Below are 21,046 nucleotides of genomic sequence, written 5' to 3'. Positions count from 1 at the left end.
ACTGTCGATGATCACCGCTCAACACCATGAGTGTGAGTATCTAATACACGAGTGGATTGCATAGCAAGCATGTGACATGACGCGATGCGATCGGGTCAAATTTTTAAACACAACTAAAATTTCATGAATTATGCTTATACTTTGGCCCTCACTCAGGCGTTACATCGCCCCATAGTACACATGGTACACTCTGTGTGCTCCCGCCATGTTTTCCACTGAAAATGGCGTTTCCAATGCAAAAAAATAAACAAAATTCAACCCTTTGTGTAACACTCAGTTCAAGAATTTCGCGAGGCATGTCACTGAATTGTATAATTCCTCCCAGGTTTCTCGAAATGTAAAAATCAAAACTGGACAAAAAACTATCAATATATAGTTCGATATACGTACCTTTTAATACAAGCAACCATATTACTTTCAACGGTCTACAACGAAGCCAATCAACGTTGGAAAATTGGGAAAAATGTGACCCAATTCAAGGACTGTGTACGTGACCCATCCTAACGGATCCGTTGTTCAAATTACTTTTCTCTCATTTTAATATGTTAATGAGGGTTCTGCGGGGTGCCTGTCTGTCACCATTTTCTATAAAACGGCTGGCTCAAATCAAACGAAATTTCGTAAATGTGTTCCGTAGGGTAATGACAAGACCTGGTTAGATTTTGGTAAAAATCCCATGAATATTAATGACGAATTTGAGTAATTAATCGATCGATCGTCTGGTCGCACATGCGCTTCGTGTCGAAAGTGCGCCACCAACGTCGATGCAAGGTAAACCAGGAAGCTACGGTAAATGTGAATGATCTGTTCTACACTGAGAAAGACTCTGTTTTCAAGTGTTTGTATTGAAATTTTCGTTGAATCTGAAGATTATGACATCAAAGCAAGGAGGTGAGCACTGAAAATGCACATTGTCTGTAAGCTTTATTGCAAAAATGTACAGTCATGATTGTCTGCTCACTTCACACCTTTCTATTTTATATAAGGTCAAGGATTAATATAGGTCAAGGATTGTATTTTATATATAATATAGATTAGAAAATGTAAAATGTATTTTCTTTCCAAGAACAACTTCTTTTTCTAATAGTATAACAATCAGATGCAAAGTTACCTCGAATTTTATAATTACAACGGCGGAAACCGAGCTTCCAGCTAGTTCATTAATAACACAAATTGAGACGCGTTGTTCCAGGTGGTAGATTACGCAAGTGATAGTGGTGTATTTGATGTGTGGATGTAATCATTACACACAGTAACCAAGATAGTACGTCCACAAAATGTACAATGCAAGTAAGGGCGGCCTTTTTTATTTTTCTGTTTCTCATCTCCCGACCGACCGACCGGCCCTAATTTGCAGCTCCGACATCAGAAAACAGAAAGTTTTTTGTTTTTGTTTTTTATTTCCGACCGACCCCTGAGCACAGCAAAATTGTAACGTTCCTTATGGCGTCTTAGACCAGTGTTCTGCCAAGGCCGTGACCTTGTGACAGTGCATGACCAGTCTCCAAGACTCTGTCACTGCGCGTACTGTCAATTGACCTAACTTTGTTTATTGGCCGACAATTTACATGTAAACGACATGAACATGTATTGCCTTTCCAAAATGCAAATATTTGGCAAGTAAAAATAATTCCAACTTTAATTTGGCTTCAGACTTTGCATTATGTTTAGGTCTGCGATAATATATATGAATATTTCATAGACAATAATAATTGACCCCAATCCCTGTCTAATGACACCACTTTTTGCAACCAAGGGGCCTTTGTCCCCACTTGTTGGAAACCTTGGCAGAACACTGCCGTCTACCCCCACCCACCCCTTTGTTACATTGGAGCAGCATGTGTGTTTCATGGCTGAAGTCGTTGAGGTTTGATGAGGGACAGGGCTCGAAATTAATGCCGTCGCATGGTACATTTTGCTGCATGTAATATCATCAGGGAAATGACTGACTCCTATGGTAATGCGTTTCATGATCCATGACATGCATGACCTTGGAAGACGTTCGATGTTTACATTACTACTTAATTACTTTTTAAACAGTAAATCCCAAAGGATTACTCATCATTGGGGATACTGAAGCAAATGGGGAAAAAGAACAGACTGGGGACGTACCACCATCGTAAACCACAGGCCTCTTTACGGCACTGTCCAAAACGTTTTAGACAAGATACAAACAAAGAACACGTATACCGTGATGGTATGCATATTGACACCAATAATTTTCATTATAAAACACTTGTAAGTATATATGATCTTTACATAATGAAACAAATGCGGAGACAAATTAATGAACCAATCTTATGCTCACATCGACACAATGTGAAATCAGTCAATCATTCAAATCGTTGAGGTGACATACTTGTAGCTTGTGAAAATAGAGCGTTGCGTTTGTTTTGCTTGCTTGTGGCAGTGAAGAATAGACAAGTTTCAAGCAAAGATATACAATATATAATTAGTGTCGGTAACTTTTCACCATGGAATCCAACATTCAATGACTGTTTACTGATTAGATGTAATGAAAACTAGAAACTATCGCATGTACTTCAAATGATTTATTGTGTCGTCCAACACTCACACATTACAAGTAGCACCCCTTTTACAAAACGGAGTCATCCGTCTGAAAATAGTTCATGTTTACTAGTTTATGCTCTAAAGTTATGAGAATTTGGAAAAAATTACACGATATGCGATAGTTTCTAGGTTTCATCATAATTTCAAACTCAACTGCTTGCACGACATAAATCAGTGACTTTGCCTTGTCTTTCCCATCGCAAGGGTACGATACCTTCTGTAGTGTAAATGCTTATAGGTGATCTCTCATCCCATCGCTCATTCCATTTTGGCTGTGTGCTGTGTCAGACAGATATACCTGTATCTGAGTATTCATGCGGTTTCTTGCCAAATTTTTTGTGATAGACTACACAATCTACATTCAAATATATACACCACTCGCATTCATTTTCACCAAAATTAAGATGTAACAATTCAAAATTCAAAGACCATCCCTACAGAGAAATGGTATGTGCTACAGTGCGTCTTGCACAATCTTCTTACATGTATGCACACGTCTTGCACAATCTTCCTGCATGTATGTTATCAGTACAGGAACAAAAGTCACTGTGACAAGCTACTGACATGGAGATTAGCTAGGTATTTCACTGCAGTCAAATACGACAATGTACCCTGAAATGTACCTACCACTTCTACACAAATGGATTGGCAAGTAAAATTCACAACATGGCTTGCTGTTTACGTAGTGGATTGTTATGTCAAAGTCAAAATACATCAGCTGGTACTACTAGCATCATCATGTCAATAACATTGAAAGTCCACCCAGACTGTGCAGACGGATATGGAAGGGACGTCTTATTCTATCTGCAAGCAGGACTGCCCTGTCACTATTCAGTCTGTTGTAGATGGAAATGAACTTCAGTGCTTCGGGAAGATTCTCTTCCAAGTAAAACTCTTGCATATAAAATACATGATCGTTCTCCTGACGTTTACAGTTGTAATACATTACACAAGAAGTGCAAGAACAGTCCACACTCCGAGAGTTTATTTTAGAACATGACAAATAGTATAAACAAAGCCCTAACCTAATCAGTTGCGTACGCTGTTGTTTTGTGTCTCTGCTGTACAAGCAAAGGCACTGCTCTTTATACGCCAGTAAATAAAATATTTGCATATATATATATATATATATATATATATATATATATATATATATATATATATATATATATATATATATATATATATATATATATATATATATATATATATATATATATATATATATATATATATATATATATATATATATATATATATATATATATATATTAGCTAGCTGGGTATTTTCTAGTTTTATTTGTCCAACTTCAATAGAGCATCTATCACCTAAACTATTACAGTGCTTTGAATCGAAGAATGAACGCTGAACTACTGCAACATATTGATACATTACTCAACTTGTCCTGATGCATTGACATAAATTTAGTAATAGTAGTCACAACATTGCCTACACAGCGGAAAAGTTGAATAACAGTTTACTTTGATGATGCCGCCGAACCGGCGCGCAATTGCTCATTGTTGCAAATAAAACTAAAACATACTAGAAAAAGGCGGGCTTTAGTAACTTTCACCTCGCTAACCTACGTGGAGAACGCCAGAACACATTTATTCCAGCGCAGTTGTCAACGTCATGGCTGAATACTTGTTTAAAATCCATTTCTCATATTACTATGAGGAACGAATCGTACCTGTGTACGTTCGTGAGGAGGACTTCCTCGCTATGTCCTACCGAAACTTTGTCAACTTTATAACTGATCAAGTGGAGTATTTGAAGAGAATGCAGGTAGTACGAATACAAATAGAAGATGAGGAAAAACAGCGTGTTGATTTACCATGCAATGATCGATTCAAACAGTTTGTAGGAGATATACTACGATCTAAGAGTGGCATTCCACGTGCTAAACTATACGTTGTCGACGGTACTTCACCATCTACATCTGCAAAGCGGCCATCGTCTAAATTTGGTACATCGCGTGCTGATGTCACATGTAATATGGCTGATGGTGATGCAACGTCGACAAATAGGAAACGCCGTCTAGACTATAGCCCGTCGGCTAGCTCTGACCACACCGGAAAATCAATCCCAAGTTGTGGACCTGGATCACAGCGTCTAAAACCATCACAGGCACCAACGATGGAAGATCGTAAAGTCGAGATGGAAGAAAAACTAGCCATGATGACGCAGAAAAAAATATTCCTCGAACGCGAGTTGAGTGACATGAAGACGCCACCACCACCTTTAGCTGTTTTACCGCTACCTGGTTTGAAACCCGTAGAAGCTACATGTAGGACCTGCCATCACCGTGGACATAAAGAAAGTGGTAATAGGAACCGACAAGAGTGTTGTTACGAGCCTTGTCCAGGTTTTATGTACTGTGGTATCAAAGATAAACATAAAGATCATATGGAGTCTGTACGGCAGGTGAGTTCCCTTAATACACGAACTGATGTTACCGATACATTGTAAATGTGCACTCTCCCCCATTACATATATATACTGAGATGAAGACACATGTTAGCCATGATCGATGTGGGTTGATTTCACTAATGCATCCATGATTTACCGTATGATAAAAACATACATTGAAATTTGACATTTGTTTATCATGAACTGTTTATGCTAGTCTACCGGTTGAATTCGAATGCGGTTCTGTACATGTTTATAGTATATCACATTCACTTGTAATAATTATGGTCCTTGTCACTATTTTTAAAAAATCCTGTTGTGAGTGGAAATTTCTAGTAGTTCTGAGATCGACAGAGATCAAAAGTTTTTGGATGATGATCCGCTGATCACAAACTACAAGATTTACTTTTGAAAATAAAAAAGGACTCAATCAACAATACATGCACATCGTAATGTTTCTCTCGATTTTATTTTTTCCCTCAGAAAGAAAAAGAAATCAAACTGGTCAAAGACAAGGTTAGGGAGACCGAAGCAGAAATACAGAACGTAAAGCTGTTTATTACTAAAAATCAAACACAGTTTACCAGAGTGGTGAAGCCTCGCTTGCATAAACTCTACCCGGAGAAGTACGCTGGATTACAAGGGCGCTCTAAACTGATGAAAGATGTGCGTTTATTGAAAGTTGCACTAGATGGGAAGTTACCTCCACCTGATCTCAACGATGCCGTTGAATTTCCGAGGTTGCTAGCAAAGGGAAAGGAGAAAACTTCAGAGTATTCTACTGGATTATCGCCTGAAGAATATGAAGAGATTTCACCTAGTGTTGTAAACAAAGTGAGAGAAACCTCGCCAATAAAGTCTGTCGTCTCTTCAAATCTTAGCGGGAAAGATTTTACTACAAATAACTTATCAAGTTTTGGCTCCGGAGCGCCACTTCCTCCCTTTGCTCCTCCACCACTACCCATGTCACCGTTTATCCCCCAGACCCCATGGTTTGGGAGTACTTACCCATTTATGAGTCCATGGCCATTTCAGCATGCAGTGAGACAGCCGCTCGGCACGATAGTGGCTAGCAATGAACGACAAGTTACCTCCACAATAACCAGCCCTACTCAGGTATACACCACACCGGTATCGACACCAGTCGTTGTTACTACTGCTAGCATTGTGATTAACAATAACGGTACCAACGCTCCAATACATGATGACAATGAACTAAGTAGTACTGTCAATGTACATTTGTAGTGACTACCAACACAGCAGTAAATGTTCACAACAGCTAAGGACAAAGTCAGTTACTAAAACCAGGTTAAATTATCTTCAATCATTTATCACTTGTTTATTTTAAATTCACATTGATCGAACAGAATGATTTACATTGTATTTCCATGGTTATTATAGAGTAATAAATTGTTTTTACTTGGACAACCAGTACTCATCTGAAGTTAGACCTATGGATGATTGTCAAGAACACTTCCATGCTATTCCACACTGGTAATAAATGAAGGAACATGTTACTGTTCATGTGTACAGTTCAGTATAATGTCCAGAAACAGTATATTCTACATGCTTTGTAAAGAAAGTGAAAGTAGAGTAGTACTACATGTATTGTTAAAACAATAAAAGTTGGATAGTATCAGTATAGATTTTTTCTCGCTGATCTACATAGTTGGTTTGTAAAAAAAATAACTGGAAAAGACTAAAAAGTTAAATTTGTTATACTAGTTGACATTTTTCACCGCTTTTCATGTTTGTTTCCACAGGGACATGACTGTATGGCGTTCAAACTGACATGTTTTTGTGACAGTTCTGATTTACAATAAATGATTTATTGAAAAGCAAGTGACTATAGTATCATGTGTGTACTACAATGATTAGTGTGTAATAGTATACAGTAGTCAATAATAGTAGCTTATCAACAGCCATTTTAAATGTTTTGTGTAAAACATGTATGTATGTATGTATGTATATGTATGTATGTATGTGTGTGTGTATGTATGTATGTACCTATGTATGTATGTATGTGTGTGTGTTGTGTACATGTAGTATTATTTGTATTTTATATACATGTTTGACCTACTTTTTCGTAAGCTAAATAAAGTAAATAATTTTGCATGGGCCCCTTGTAGGATATAATCCTGATAAACTGTAGAAGAAATCTGCAGAATTCTGTATACAGTATAGATATCTTTTGGCAATTACGAAATACTATTTTTGTAATTATGTCAATCAATTTTCAAAACCCCAATAGTTTATGTTCAAACCACATTTGAAAAACCATAATTATCTCATGACTTGCACTATGTCTAATAAATAATTTACAATGTTCAGTTCAAGTTATCGTCATTATAGTTTAAACATATCCACAGTCTTCAGCAAAAGCACGACAGGCCCCAGGTGTAATCCTTTGAATGGCATCAGCGACAGCAAGCTCTGTGAAACGGTATGAGTACTCTTGGTTTTCTCGTAATACACATTTAATTAGTCGAAAACAGAGTTCGCAGACATTATATTCGGGATTATATGGTGGTTGGAAAAGCAGACGAACACCTCGCTGCCCTAGCATGTGATGAAGGTACGGTTCGACGAATCTTGCATGGTGGAAACCACAGTTGTCCATAATGACGCAATCTCCAGGTGCCAGACACTGATTTCCAAAGTCATCCTCAAAACCCATTGCTTCAAGGAAAAAATTGATCATCTCTAATCCATTGGAAGGGCCTAAAATGATATCAGAATGGTCGACGCCTGACGTACCAATAAGTAAATTTATTGTGAATGTTGCATTTGACGAGTGTCTCTGAATTTCGACTGCCGGTTGGCCGATAACTGCATGTCCATAAATTCGATTACCTGTAGTACGAATAACAGCAGATTCATCAAACCAATGTAGTTGGTCAGCACGATAATCCGAGACAATTTCCATGAAATCCATTCGCCGTTCTTCGTTCTGTGGTGTTGTAGATTCGGCTGGTACACTACTTAGTTTCTTGCGCGACATGTTTAGATAGTTGGTGACACCACGATGAATTGTTGATATACATGGAACTTCGTCCGCGGTGAAAATATTGTCGTCCACCAGTTTCCGTTGTATTTCTCGTAGGTATATACTAGGTCGTTCTGTTTTATAGAATTCAATGTGTTGCAAGATGTCATCATTCAACTGCCGTCTATATGTGTTGATGCGTTTTCCCACCGCAATTTCGCCAGTTGACACTAATTTCTTACATATGTTGTAAGCTGTGCCTTTCGACACACCAGTCTGCTGGGCTATATTGCCAAATGAGTTCCCATTTATAAATAATTCAGCAATTCTCGTTCGTACGCTAAATGGGGTTGGAAACCCCCGTTTATTCAATGACATCGTCACAGCTAGACGTACAAAGTGGTGTCTAACAACGGCAACCTCGATAACTGTAAGAGGCGCCAAATTTGAAATTTGTTACTAGTATGTTTGAAGTTATCAGTTGTACTTACGCGCACTATTGCGGCACGTCTTTGATCTGACCCTACCAAATTTTGTACAAAGACACAGACCTACTTAGGTGATGTATCAATATGTTACAGTAGTTCATCGTTCATTCTTCGATTCAAAGCATTGTAAACCCGTTAACTAACGGAACATCAAAGCCCAACATGGAACAACCCGCCAACACTTACTTGTCCGCACCCAATAACCCACACAATAACAACCAACACCTCCACACATACAACACCTACCCACCGACACAGACAATAGTGATGGTATTTCTATTGTCTACACTCTATATATACAGCACACCCAGAGAGTAGGCCTCAGAGTGTCTGATGATCGCAATATGCGTGAAACTCCGAGTTACACCCAAGAAAGAGTTCCAGTACTACCAAAACTATTACGCTCTGCCACTGCGGTATAGAGCACTGTCTTATAGCAGATTGATACTCACCGAGTTAGTATATATATATATATATATATATATATATATATATATATATATATATATATATATATATATATATATATATAGTTTTGGTAGTACTGGAACTCTTTCTTGGGTGTAACTCGGAGTTTCACGCATATTGCGATCATCAGACACTCTCTCTATATATATACAGTATATATATATATGTGTGTGTGTGTGTGTGTGTGTGCCGTGGTGGGCAACACATGTATTGTGATGTTGTCAATGCTACAATTTGTAAGTGGACGTGTGGATTTCAACATGTACGCGATAAGAATATTTCCAGCGCAAAAGGCGATGAGTCGCTCTCATACGAAGAACTGAGTGTAAGGCAGTGCCATTGTCGTCAGTTTACGAAGTTTTCCACATGTAACTCCTGTTATGATGTTACTCAAACTTACGGTAATACACACTCTCATGAAATCCAAATTTTCTACAGAGTCTATTGCATAAGAATCAATCTGGCGTTCAACCTCGATGTTGTTGTGTAAGTGACGGTGTTGACAAAACAACATACACAATGTACACGTACATGATGTACTGCAAATGCCCATGGAGGTTTGCGGCGGTCACGTCCGTTTTTGTGTTGATTGTATGGGGTTTATATGGGATCAAATTCATGAACTGTTGGCGAGGACACGTGGCCTGTCTACTAGCTAGGTTTAGCGGCTGCTTTGTGTATAACAGTTCCGACTGGAAAGCTAGACGGGCCGCAGACAGGCTAGCTGTTCGCTTATTGACGTAGGATTGATCTAAACCTGGGTGTTTTCATGATCTAAACTCTGTCGAGATTGACTAACGTCCTCTCAACATAGTTAGTACAACATGTAGCAACCCAGTGATGGCTTCAAAATACTTTTTAAATCTCTCCCCCATCCCATCGAATTTTCAAAGTATTTTTATGTTCCCAACTTTCCACATATGGTTTTGCATGTAAGGAATGCTCTCTCGATCTCATAGCATGGTTCCCCCTAACGTGTATGTCGTCAAAATTGATCATTTCATGTGATGAAACTTAGGACAGTACTACAACATCATGCATTTTTCTCTGTATAAATGATGAATTACATTTGAATGAGTATTCAAGGCAATCAAGTTTGCTAACTATTAAAGTTACATTTTGTACGTGTACTGTGTATGGGTCGCGTTGTTTGAATTTCCCGCTCACTGTTTACAGTATGAGTCTGCATGGTTGCGCCAACCCATTGTGGATAGATGGTATACTTATCTCTGTTTTTGTTGATGTTACTTGTTTGAATGTGGCTATTTTCAAACGTGTTTGACCATAAAACCTGAACGCATTTATGCGAATGGCTGTATCTGATTATTTTGACAAGTTCACACTGAAGAAAAATGTTTCATAGAAGTAATGATTTATATAAATGAAAATTCCTCTAGCACACTGATGACAATCATGCACGTGTTTCAAAAAGTTACATACTGAAGTTCAAATTGGATAACTTGAAAAAAATTGTTAGCTATGTCAATGCCACTTTGATTAATAGGACGAATGTATTAGTACTCCTGATAAAATCACACAATAGTTCATGGCTACAGATATACACACATCAGGATGATAAGTATTCATCTTCTTACAAAGTTGTTCTACGAACTTGTCAACCTTGCTAACATGAAGGAAAGAGACCTGTAACAAGGATTCAATAAGAAAAGAAGTTGTAGAGAGACTAACAGGACAGAAAGGACAGAGAATAGAACTGAAAAAATATAGATTTTTTTCTTGCCCCCCCCCCCTTTTTTTATTTCGCCCACCCGCCCCGCCTGACTATTCCACTGGAGATGAGAAAGAAAAGGTCACCCTAATGGAAATTGTCAAAAACGTCACCCCACTGTGAGTGCAAATAAACTAACCTCAATTCCAAGCTTATATCAACATGTGGCAACTATCACATACATCAATATGGCCATATATTTAACAAACTAGCGTAATTAGTTGGCCGAAAGCTCGGTTTCCGCTCTTGTAATGTGAGTTGTAACAGGTTTTTCCAATTTCTCATTAAATAATTTACTAGCCAGTGTGATGTCTCAGATCTCGGTGTTACCAATTTCAGGTTTTCCAATTTAACATTAAAATAATGTACTCTCCAGTGGGATTTCTCAGATCTCAGTGTTACCCTTGCAATGTCAAGAATCATATATAGACAAATATTCACAATGATAAATATACAACCAGTTTGGTCTTACATGTAATCATTACCTATAAACTATACAATTCGCATTTTCTCTTCTTCTTTTTTGACAGGTAAAACGATGCAAACCTACCATCACAAATGTTTTGCTTCACTGATATTACTTTCTATTGGTGTATATTTTATTTTCTATCAATGGAATCTTGACTACCATTACAGGAAAGTGTTAGCTCGACTTGGTTTAGACAACATACTGCTCGGAGGTACCGGTATGATGAATGGAACACTTCAGCCAAGTGACCACTATGTTGTTCCAAATATAGTTCACTATGTGTGGCTTCACTGTCGTCCCTTCAGTTTCATGAACATGCTGAGCATGGCTAGTGTGTACAAAATAGTGAAACCCGACATAATTCTTTTTCACACAGACTGTGAGCCTGAAGGCGAACTCTGGGACCTTGTTAAACTAATTCCACAACTGGAAATCAAGTATATGGAGGCTCCAACCGAAATATTTGGTCACAAATTGAATCCAAAATGGCCACAACACCAAGTCGACATAGCAAGACTTCGAGTTCTCCTCGAGGATGGAGGTGTTTACTTCGATCTAGACGTTCTGGTCGTGAATCCCTTGGAACCACTTCGGAAGTATGAATACGTTGCTGGTCGCGAGAGTCCTTACTTACTAAATAATGGTGCCATTTTAGCTAATTCAAAGTCTCCCTTTCTTACATTATTCTATGAAAGTTATCGAACTTATAGAAGCCGTTGTTGGGCTTGTAATTCGGTATCTACACATCACAATTTAGCGGAGAAATATCCTCATCTTATTCACATAGAAAATAATGGTCTGACACCACCTGACGTTGACATACAAACAATATATTACGGTAAATATGAATGGCAGAAAGGCCATTTTGCTTTCCATTTCTTTAAAGACTTGGACACCCGCTCGAAGAGGCTATATGCGCCCAGACAACCAAATGGAGATTGGGATCGGGATTTCGATGCAGAAAATATAAAAGCGTTAGATTCGACTTTTGGCGAAATTTGTCGTTTTATCTATTATGGGAATAAGGATATGATTGCATCTGGCTCTGTTCCACCTGATCCCTGGTGGGTTACCCTAGCAAAAGTATAATTTTCCTCATATCTTTGACATTATCAAATGCTGCACTATATATGAGACTTCACTAGTTACAAGTGGGATTTTAGAGTTGTTGTTTTTTTGAGGGGAGGGGGTCATATTTTTCATATAAATTGAGCATGTCTCAGAACAATTGTCAAGCGAACGATCAATTAGTGGTGGTGAAAACGAGTCAGATCTATACTCTTGTAGTACTAGCGATCGTAAGGAAGTTGGAGCTAAGTCAGAAATGGTTGTTGCAGTACTAACTGTCTCAAAAACTTCGATGTTGATGAAATAACTGCTATTAGACTTTCAATACTTGATTTCAACCGTGAAGTCAAAGATGCCATGATAATGGGTAACTAAATTACTTGTCCTTGGGTTTGATCCAAAGTCATGGGATGGCGACTCAGATGCAGCCAAGAAAAGAATACGACACAAGTATGCATACGATAGGGAAGTTTGTAAAGAAGCATTTTTGTTTTTACACAACATTACTTAGAAGTATTTGAAGACCATAAAAGCACATATGAGACAAAATGGTCCAGTCCCACGCATTCATGGAAACACTGGTAAACATCCAAAGCATGCCTTAACATTACGAACAAGTTAAACACTGTGTTGAATTTATTCTTCGGTTTGCTGAAGACCATGGACTTCCACAGCCAGCAGCCCCAAGAGGTACAGATAACAAACCACCAGTGCATTTTACAGCATCTGAAAATTATAAAACAATGCATGGCCTGTACTGTACAGCTTGTGATGAAGCCCAGCTGAGACCATTTGGATATGACAGCTTTCTACTTGTATGGCATCAGATTTGTCCTCATGTGCAATTTGCAAATCCAACATCTGATGTTTGTCAGAGATGTGAGGACTTTCGAGAAAAAAAGTTCCATGCACGCACTGATGAAGAAAGGTTGAATGCATGCTGTGACCTGACAACACTACACACATCAATGAAGCTAAATCAGGCAGAGCCTACTAAAGAGAATGTATCAACGCAGCTAAAGAAGAACTGATAGATTATGATTTACCAATTGAGTATGATTTGCCAATTGAACCATGTAAATGATTTAATTTCAGTTAATTACACTTTTGATTTTGCCTAAAATGTCTTTCTCCCTCATAGAGTTAGGCAGATTAGGCCTATGCTTTTTAAAACACCATTAAAAGTTCAGTTGTTTGGCATATGTAGTGAGGGTGTGCCACGGCAAGTTAACTATCTAATCAGTGAACAGGAAACCATAGGTGAAAATGGCACAAAAAGTCATGGTCCTAACATTGTTGTATCCTGTCTTCGCCATCACTTTGAACAGTACAGCTTTGGCAAACAAAGCTGCTCTATGCATGCTGATAATTGCAGTGGTCAGAACAAAAATAAGACTGTCATTGCATACTTAGCGTGGAGAGTAATGACAGGACTTTACAACTCAATTTAATTAAATTTCATGATGAGTGGACACACCAGATGCACTGTTGATGGTTTCTTTGCCATGGTCTTATAAAACAGAAATATAGAAGGTCCGATATTGATACTGTACAGGAGCTAGCATCCACAGTCAATCAGTCTTGCAATCCAAACATTGCCAAATTTATTAAGAACAGTACTACTGGTCATCCACACTATGAGTGGCGGGATTGGATTACATACCTGCATCGCTTCTTCAACTGACCGGTCCCTTATGGTCATTATCATAATGATAATTATCATAATCATCATCTGATAGAGGGTACACTTGTATTTGATACTCGATGACGTCATCGTTATCGTAATGATTAATCGCCATCCCCTGAAGAGGACAAACTTTTTAATGTTTGATGAAGTCCCTGTCATTACAAGCACTAACCTTTGCACTAACTTATATTTGATGTTAGAACTCGCCATGCAATACATAAGGGGTGGACCATTTGATATCGGGGGGGGGGGGGGCTTGGAAGATTTCGGGGGAAAAAAGATGCCAAATGGATTTGCTTGAAAAAAAATCCGGATATGAGTGGGTAATGAAAAAAAAAGATGGACCACTGCTGCTAGAAAAAAAATGTCTAGGCAGGGAAATGATGCACAGGTTCGAGTATACTGTTCAACCTGCTTGTACCTCTCCAACCAGGACACTTGTCAAATCATGACAAACAGTTTCAAACACATGTCAGGGACCAGTCAGTTTCGTTAGCCTGTGGTACATATATATATTTGTTCTTGTCTCTGTTTCTTTCATAAATTGTTTGAATATTACTTCATGTAAGGGTTCAAACATAACTATACATAAAATTATACATATAATACATGTATTACCTAGCTACCACACTAGTTACAGAACATGCCATGCAAGTGTTTGGCTGTTTCACAATCAGTGCTTCACTTATCTTGCACTTTGGGGCAAAAGTGAACTTGAAGGTTTTGTTATCGTAATCTTCATACTATTAGATAGTTTATGAAAGAACTTAATCTAAATTGTTCTAGTCTCTTCAGTATGAATTTGTCAGAAGGGATGAATTTGTCAGAAGGGATGAATTAACTTCCTATTTCGGACACTACATCTGTCGACACCACAACTCAAATTCAAGTTTCTATTGTACACTAGGTATGACCTCCTAAAGTGCTCTAACACATCAGTAACTTTACTATACATGCAATATCAATGCCCCTATACCAATGTTACAGGCCTACTTTTATAACATGGAAAACCTATTTTAAAAAGTTATATTTACTTTAGCTTTTCGAAGCTTGGCAATATATATCTCAGAGGCTATGAATAACCTAAAAATTGCCTAAATAGAAACAAAAACTACAGATCTGCCGGGGGGGACCCCTTGGACTCCATCGCCCCAGAGGCCACTCATTCGTTAAACCAACAATAAGATTCACCAAAACTGGTAAAAAAACCTTCAGAAGCTTCTAGGGGAGACCCCCTAGGACCCCCCATAAGGGGTAGACATGTCCAAGCTTCAAATCAAAGTTCTTCCCTCCACCTCTTACTGTCAAGATGATATGAAACTTTATTTCAAAAATGTTACAACCATGTGTAGTTGCTTTGTACAATTGTTAGAGCTGTCTTTTAAAGCTTGCAAATTATTGTCTGAAAGTGTCTGTTAATAGCCTGAAAATTGGCTTTAAGAGTAAAAATCCTCCAGGGCTTCTAGGGGAGACCCCTAAGGGAGAAATCATCTTATACCAAGTCATCCTCTCCCCAGGCCTTCAATCGCCCAGCTGCCCCCATAGATACCCCGTCAGGTAAACCAATTTGTTTGCGATATAATAGGGGAAATTGCAATTTTCAGTCATGTAATTACGCCCATGTGTGCCTCGATTGTAGGAAACCCCATCCTAAAAGTGAACATGGTTCCTACCCAACACCATTCACCCCAAAAATCTAGATAATCAAGGATCTTTGCCTTCCACCACTGCATCACCTATAGCTTCACCACTTAATTATTCTGTTTGGCTTGATGAGTTACAAAATGACCCGGACAGGGATTTCATTATGGATGGTATCCATAATGGTTTCCACATTACTGATGAAAAGGTTGTATTGAAACCCACACATGTGGGAAATTATAAATCAGCTACTGGTGAAGCAAGGGACCATGTGGAAGCTCAGATCCTTGCAGAGATTGCAGAGGGAAACTATGCTATGTCCCCCCATAGGCCAACCATTGTCAGTGCACTCGGTGCCATTCCTAAGCCTAATTCTAACAAAATCCGCCTTATACATGATTGCAGTCAACCAGAAGGTAGGGCAGTCAATGACTATGCCACTAACGATCATTTCCGTTATCAGACCATTGATGATGCCACAAACTTGATTAAGCATGGGGATTTTTTGGCCAAAGTTGATTTAAAGTCTGCTCACCATTCTGTTCCCCTGCATCCAGATGATTATAATGCTACACGCTTATCCTGGCATTTCAAGGGCCAGGACAAAACGACCTACCTTATTGACAAACTTCTTCCTTTTGGGCAAAGCTTGCACCAAGTATTTTTCATAGGCTGACCAAGAGTGTCCGTCGCATGATGGCCCGTAGAGGATGTAATGCCATTGTTGTATATCTTGATGATTTTCTAATTATTGCCCCTGATTACCAGTCTTGCCAGACAGCACTCAACATGCTTATTCGCCTTCTTCATAGGTTGGGGTTCAGCATTGCTTGGGACAAGGTGGTGGGACCCTCCCAAAAGCTTACATTCTTAGGCATTGAGATTGAGACCCTTCAGCTGACCCTACAATTACCACAAGAGAAACTTGCTGAAATTCATACTTTGCTTTTGCAATTTTCCCAGCGGAAACGCGCTAGTCGCCGGCAGCTTGAGGGCCTAGCAGGCAAGCTTGCTTGGGCATGTAGAGTAGTTAAAGGAGGTAGAACTTTCCTTTGCCACATCCTCAACAGCCTTAATGCCCTGCGCAAACCTAGCCATAAGTTAATGCTTTCTAGAGACTTTATGCTTGATATCCAGTTGTGGCTAAACTACCTTGACACATTCAATGGCACACACAAGTTTATTGACCCAAGTCCAATTACAGACGTTCATATGCATCTGGGGTTCACTATAAGGGAGACTGGCTGTATACTTCATGGCACTGTGATTGGCCATCCACCCAACCCCTCCACATTAACCACAAAGAACTTCTCTCCGTAGTTCTCACAGCACACAGATGGTCTCCACTTTGGCAGAATTGTACTGTTCACATTCACACAGACAGCCAAGTTGGCATGGCAATTGTCAACAAAGGCACATCACATAACCCCCTTGTAATGGAAGCACTTTGTGAACTATTATGGCTTTCTGTCTCTGTCAACTTTAATATTCATGCTTTCCATATTCCTGGGAAATTTAATGACATACCTGATGCCAATTCCAGACTGCACCAGCCTGGTCAGCTCCAACGACTGGATGCCCTTGTGAGGTAAAGATAGCCCATACCATGCTGTTGGGAACTTTGTTTCCTCCTTTCCATGTCACATGTCTCAGGCAGCCCTTATCTCTCTTCTCCCTCAGATCCATGCATTAACCAGCTGGAAAGAGCACTTGACCTGGAAGTAGCCTTCTTCAGAGGGCATACCTTTGCAACGTCCACCAGGACAATTTACAAGACCCATCGTAAAGCTTTCATTGAGTTCTGTATCCAGTTTGGCTACAACCCTGTTCCAGTCAGTCCTGTTGTTGTTTGTCGGTATGCAGCCTTTCTCGCTCGGCATCTCTCAGTCAGCTCTATTAAACAGTACCTTAATATCATTTGTCTACTTCATACAGAGTGTGGCCTTCCCAACCCACTGTCAGGTAACTTCACGCTGGACTCTTTACTGAAAGGTATAGCAAGGGTCAAGGGTAATGTGGTCAAATGCAAATTGCCTATTACACCAGACCTCCTCCTTGGTATTCTCTCTCAGCTTGATTTGACTTCATCTGCAGACAAGGTTTTCTGGCTGTCTGTCTTACCATGTTCTTTGGTTTGTTACGGCGTTCTAATGTCCTACCAACATCAGCTAAGGGGTTTCAGCCTTCACGTCATCTTACTCGGCAAGATTTCTTGGCATTTTCATGTCGATAGCATCGTTTTCAAATATTGTTTATTCCAGCCTTTGCTTTGCTGCTTGCAACATCCATCGCTAGTCCTTGCCATTTTGTTCCCACCCTCCCACCCTTTTGCTTTTCGGTAGGAATGGGGAGTATTTGCTTAGTTAGTTAGTTAGTTTGTTTTATTTTAGTAGTCTTAGTTGCCTTTTAGCATGGCCTTTCCTTCATGCAGGCAAATTATTGTAATTTAACAAGCTTATTATTGATTTTTTTGCTGTTTAGTAATTTACCAGTTTATTTTTAGACACAGTTACATTTGTACTGTAGTTGTTTACATTTTGCTGCATTTCTTGTCATGTACATTTACTTCCACCAACATTTACAGAATTTATTGCCTCTTTTGTATTTACATTTGTTCGTCTTGCCATTGTTTGCTTTTTATCCAGGGGGACTTTAGTCCTATTGTAGTAATTTTTTAGTTATATTTGTTTTTGACCATTGCCCTCTCAAGGTCACTCTTGTTAACAGCTCTGCCTGTATTTACGTACATATGTATGAGAGGGTGCTGGTACATGTTTTTATTTATTTTCTTAGTTTAGAATTTAGTAATAAATTGTACCCCTTACTGGATCCAAAACATGTGTTTGTGCCTGTGCTTATTTCCCCCTTCTCCTTTGCTTTTCCCGGCTGCCCAAAGTTCCCCAGATTTAATTATGTATGCTGTCCAACCTCTGTCAATCGTTACAATGGTGTCAGAAGTGGATTGACAGCATACTGATATGAAGATAAAGCTTACTTTATACTGAACTCTTTCCAGTGACACCCTTTGCGACATTTGACTTGTATGTGCTAATGATTACTGAGCCTGATTTTATAATGGAGGACGGTGATAAAGTTCAGAGTGACCCTAAGATAGACGTCAAACCAAGTCATGGATATGCCGACCAGATTGGTATGGCTTTGAAATCAGGCACTGAGGCTGCTGAAGGGTTTGATGTAAACCCACTTACAGAGCATTTAACCCAGTTCACATCAGTGATAACAAACCAGTTTGAGAAGACACAGGCACTTCAAGTTAAAATGCATTCCGAAATGAGTCAGAACTTTGAACAGTATACGCGAGGGATACAAACACTTTTAACTATATTAGAAGAGAACATTGAAAGAGTACAACAATGCCAAAAGAAAGCAACACAACAATTGGAGGAACGTTTACAACCTGTGGAGCACACATTGTCAACTTCTATGAAACAACGAGAGGTTGACAATAGAAACAACGAGAGATTGACAGAAATGTGGACTTTCCAGTTCCTACTGTCTGGTTGGCCCTGTGGTGAACCATTGACCCCAGGTAAAGGTCACAGAGACAACAGAGACAACAGAGACAACAGTACAGCCCAACTCTGAAGTGAAGCCTGATCCTCAAAGACTTTTCGAAACTCCAAGTATTCACAGAGACAGTACTGCCTTTAGAAAGACAAGTTCTGAACAACCCCAAGTTACTAATTTCACTGGAGGTAATGTGTCAGGACCTTTTATGGGGGGACAAGTCGGGAGACCACTGGTTAAACCCACGCCATTTGATGGCAGTACTTCATTGGAGGACTATAGAGCACAATGTGAAATAGTTGCAGCTTCAAATTGTTGGGATAGCCTGGGAAAGGAGATGTACCTGGCTACTAGCCTACACAGAGAAGCCCGGGCAGATTTAAGTGACCTAGGAGGCCAAGTGTTATGATTATCCAACCTTAGTGTCAGCCCTCAGTCATAGATTTGGTACATGACAATCACAACGATTCAAGACTGAACTCCGTAATTGTTATAGAAAAAGAGATTATAGAAAAAAGAGAACCTTTACCAGAACTAGCCCAGTCAGTAAAACGCCTTACATGGCTAGCCTACCCACAAGCTTGAGGTGTTGTCGCTGATGCCCTAGCTAGAGATTTCTTCATCGATGCTATGACAGCAGTGATTTCAGATGGTGAATAGAACAGTCAAGGCCTAAGACACTTGATGAGACACTAACAGATTCTATGGAATGTGAGGCCTTCCTATTAGCTGAGAAACAATGAGGCCGGTCAACCAGGAGTGTACTGCACACACCTACTGAAGCACCCAATAGTAGAAGAGACCCTGTAAGTGAAATGATGGAAAGCATGGGCAGGGATCAGTGATATGACTAAGAAATACCTACAACCTATTGAACATAGACCGAGAGGGAGCATCAAATGTTGGTATTGTGGAGAAAATGGTCATGTTCAACAGGAGTGTAGACAACCAAAGAAAGAAACAAAGACTTTGATGAAATGAGTCAGGAAAACGGGGAACTACCAAGCTTGAAAGCCGAAGTATGGCAGAAGTAAGAAGGCCTGCCTGTACATCCATATCCAGAAAAGCTGCAGAAGTAGACATTGGTCTTTATGTTGCCAGCAGTATTCAGGACACAGCTATTAGTTTCCTGGTGGGTACAGGTACTAGGTGCGAACATTACCATAATAAGTAGGACTATGTTTGACAGAATTCCTCCCTCAAGACAGCCGACACTTGAAGATGCTGGTATTTGTATGAAGTTGGCAGATGGGAAAACAGTACCATTTCATGGAAAAGGCCTTGGGGAAATAGCATGTAATTCTGGTAACTCACAGTCCCTCAGGTGTAATGAACGGGTGCTATAGCCATCATGGCCAGGCAATATGTGTTCACTATTGATCGACTTCTATAATCTGACAGCTGGACATGTAAGCCAACAACACGTCTTCGCTGGGTTCCAATACTGTGCATGCGTCCTTTTGACATCAATGTATGATTACATGATGGCATCGAAATGCATCATGCAGTAATATCTGGGTAAGTTTCATGCATCCATCTACATCTCGCTCTAACTCTTCTTTCTTCATTCGTTTGTAGTCTCTAATATCTTTGTGTGAATTGTTTTCAATCTATGACATGTTATTTTATTTCTAAGATGTAAAATATTGTTTTCAGTAATTAATTAACATGAACTGGTGGTAACCCTTTACCAATAGCTGCACGTATCTTGACAACTGGAGTCAAAGCTATACGAAGACTTCACAGAAGCTGAGCTGACATCAAATATTGTATAACATCAAGTAAAATGTTCTCGACACGTAGATGGTATCTGTTGACTGCCGTCACTTTGGTGATTGCGCTCATACTGTTCCTCATTGCTGGCATCATCACAGCAGTTTGCTCGGCATCCAAGCCTGTCAAGGAATGCATCTCCCCATCTCAGACAACGAAGCTGACAACCAGCTACGATGTTACGTCAACACTGGGCATTTCCATGGAAATTGTAATGATAATCAGTAC

General features: G+C 39.3%; 1 protein-coding gene across 2 annotated transcripts; it reads left to right on the top strand.

The window, feature by feature from the left end:
* The first annotated feature begins 777 nt into the window (after positions 1-777).
* Positions 778-13,919, top strand: LOC144449481 (uncharacterized). Of its 2 annotated transcripts, none has more exons than XM_078140021.1 (2): positions 778-891; positions 11,183-13,919. In XM_078140021.1, the coding sequence occupies exons 1-2, from the start codon at positions 873-875 to the stop codon at positions 12,208-12,210; spliced, it is 1,047 nt and encodes a 348-aa protein (XP_077996147.1). In that variant the 5' UTR covers positions 778-872; the 3' UTR covers positions 12,211-13,919. The 2 variants fall into 2 exon arrangements, with proteins under 2 accessions (XP_077996147.1, XP_077996148.1); XM_078140022.1 differs by lacking the exon at positions 778-891 and adding an exon at positions 2,110-2,238.
* The last annotated feature ends 7,127 nt before the right edge of the window (positions 13,920-21,046 follow it).

The sequence above is a fragment of the Glandiceps talaboti genome, chromosome 18 (genome assembly GCF_964340395.1).
Source record: "Glandiceps talaboti chromosome 18, keGlaTala1.1, whole genome shotgun sequence".
NCBI classification, from domain to species: Eukaryota; Metazoa; Hemichordata; class Enteropneusta; family Spengelidae; genus Glandiceps; species Glandiceps talaboti.
This window is presented reverse-complemented; position numbering and strand designations above follow the sequence as displayed.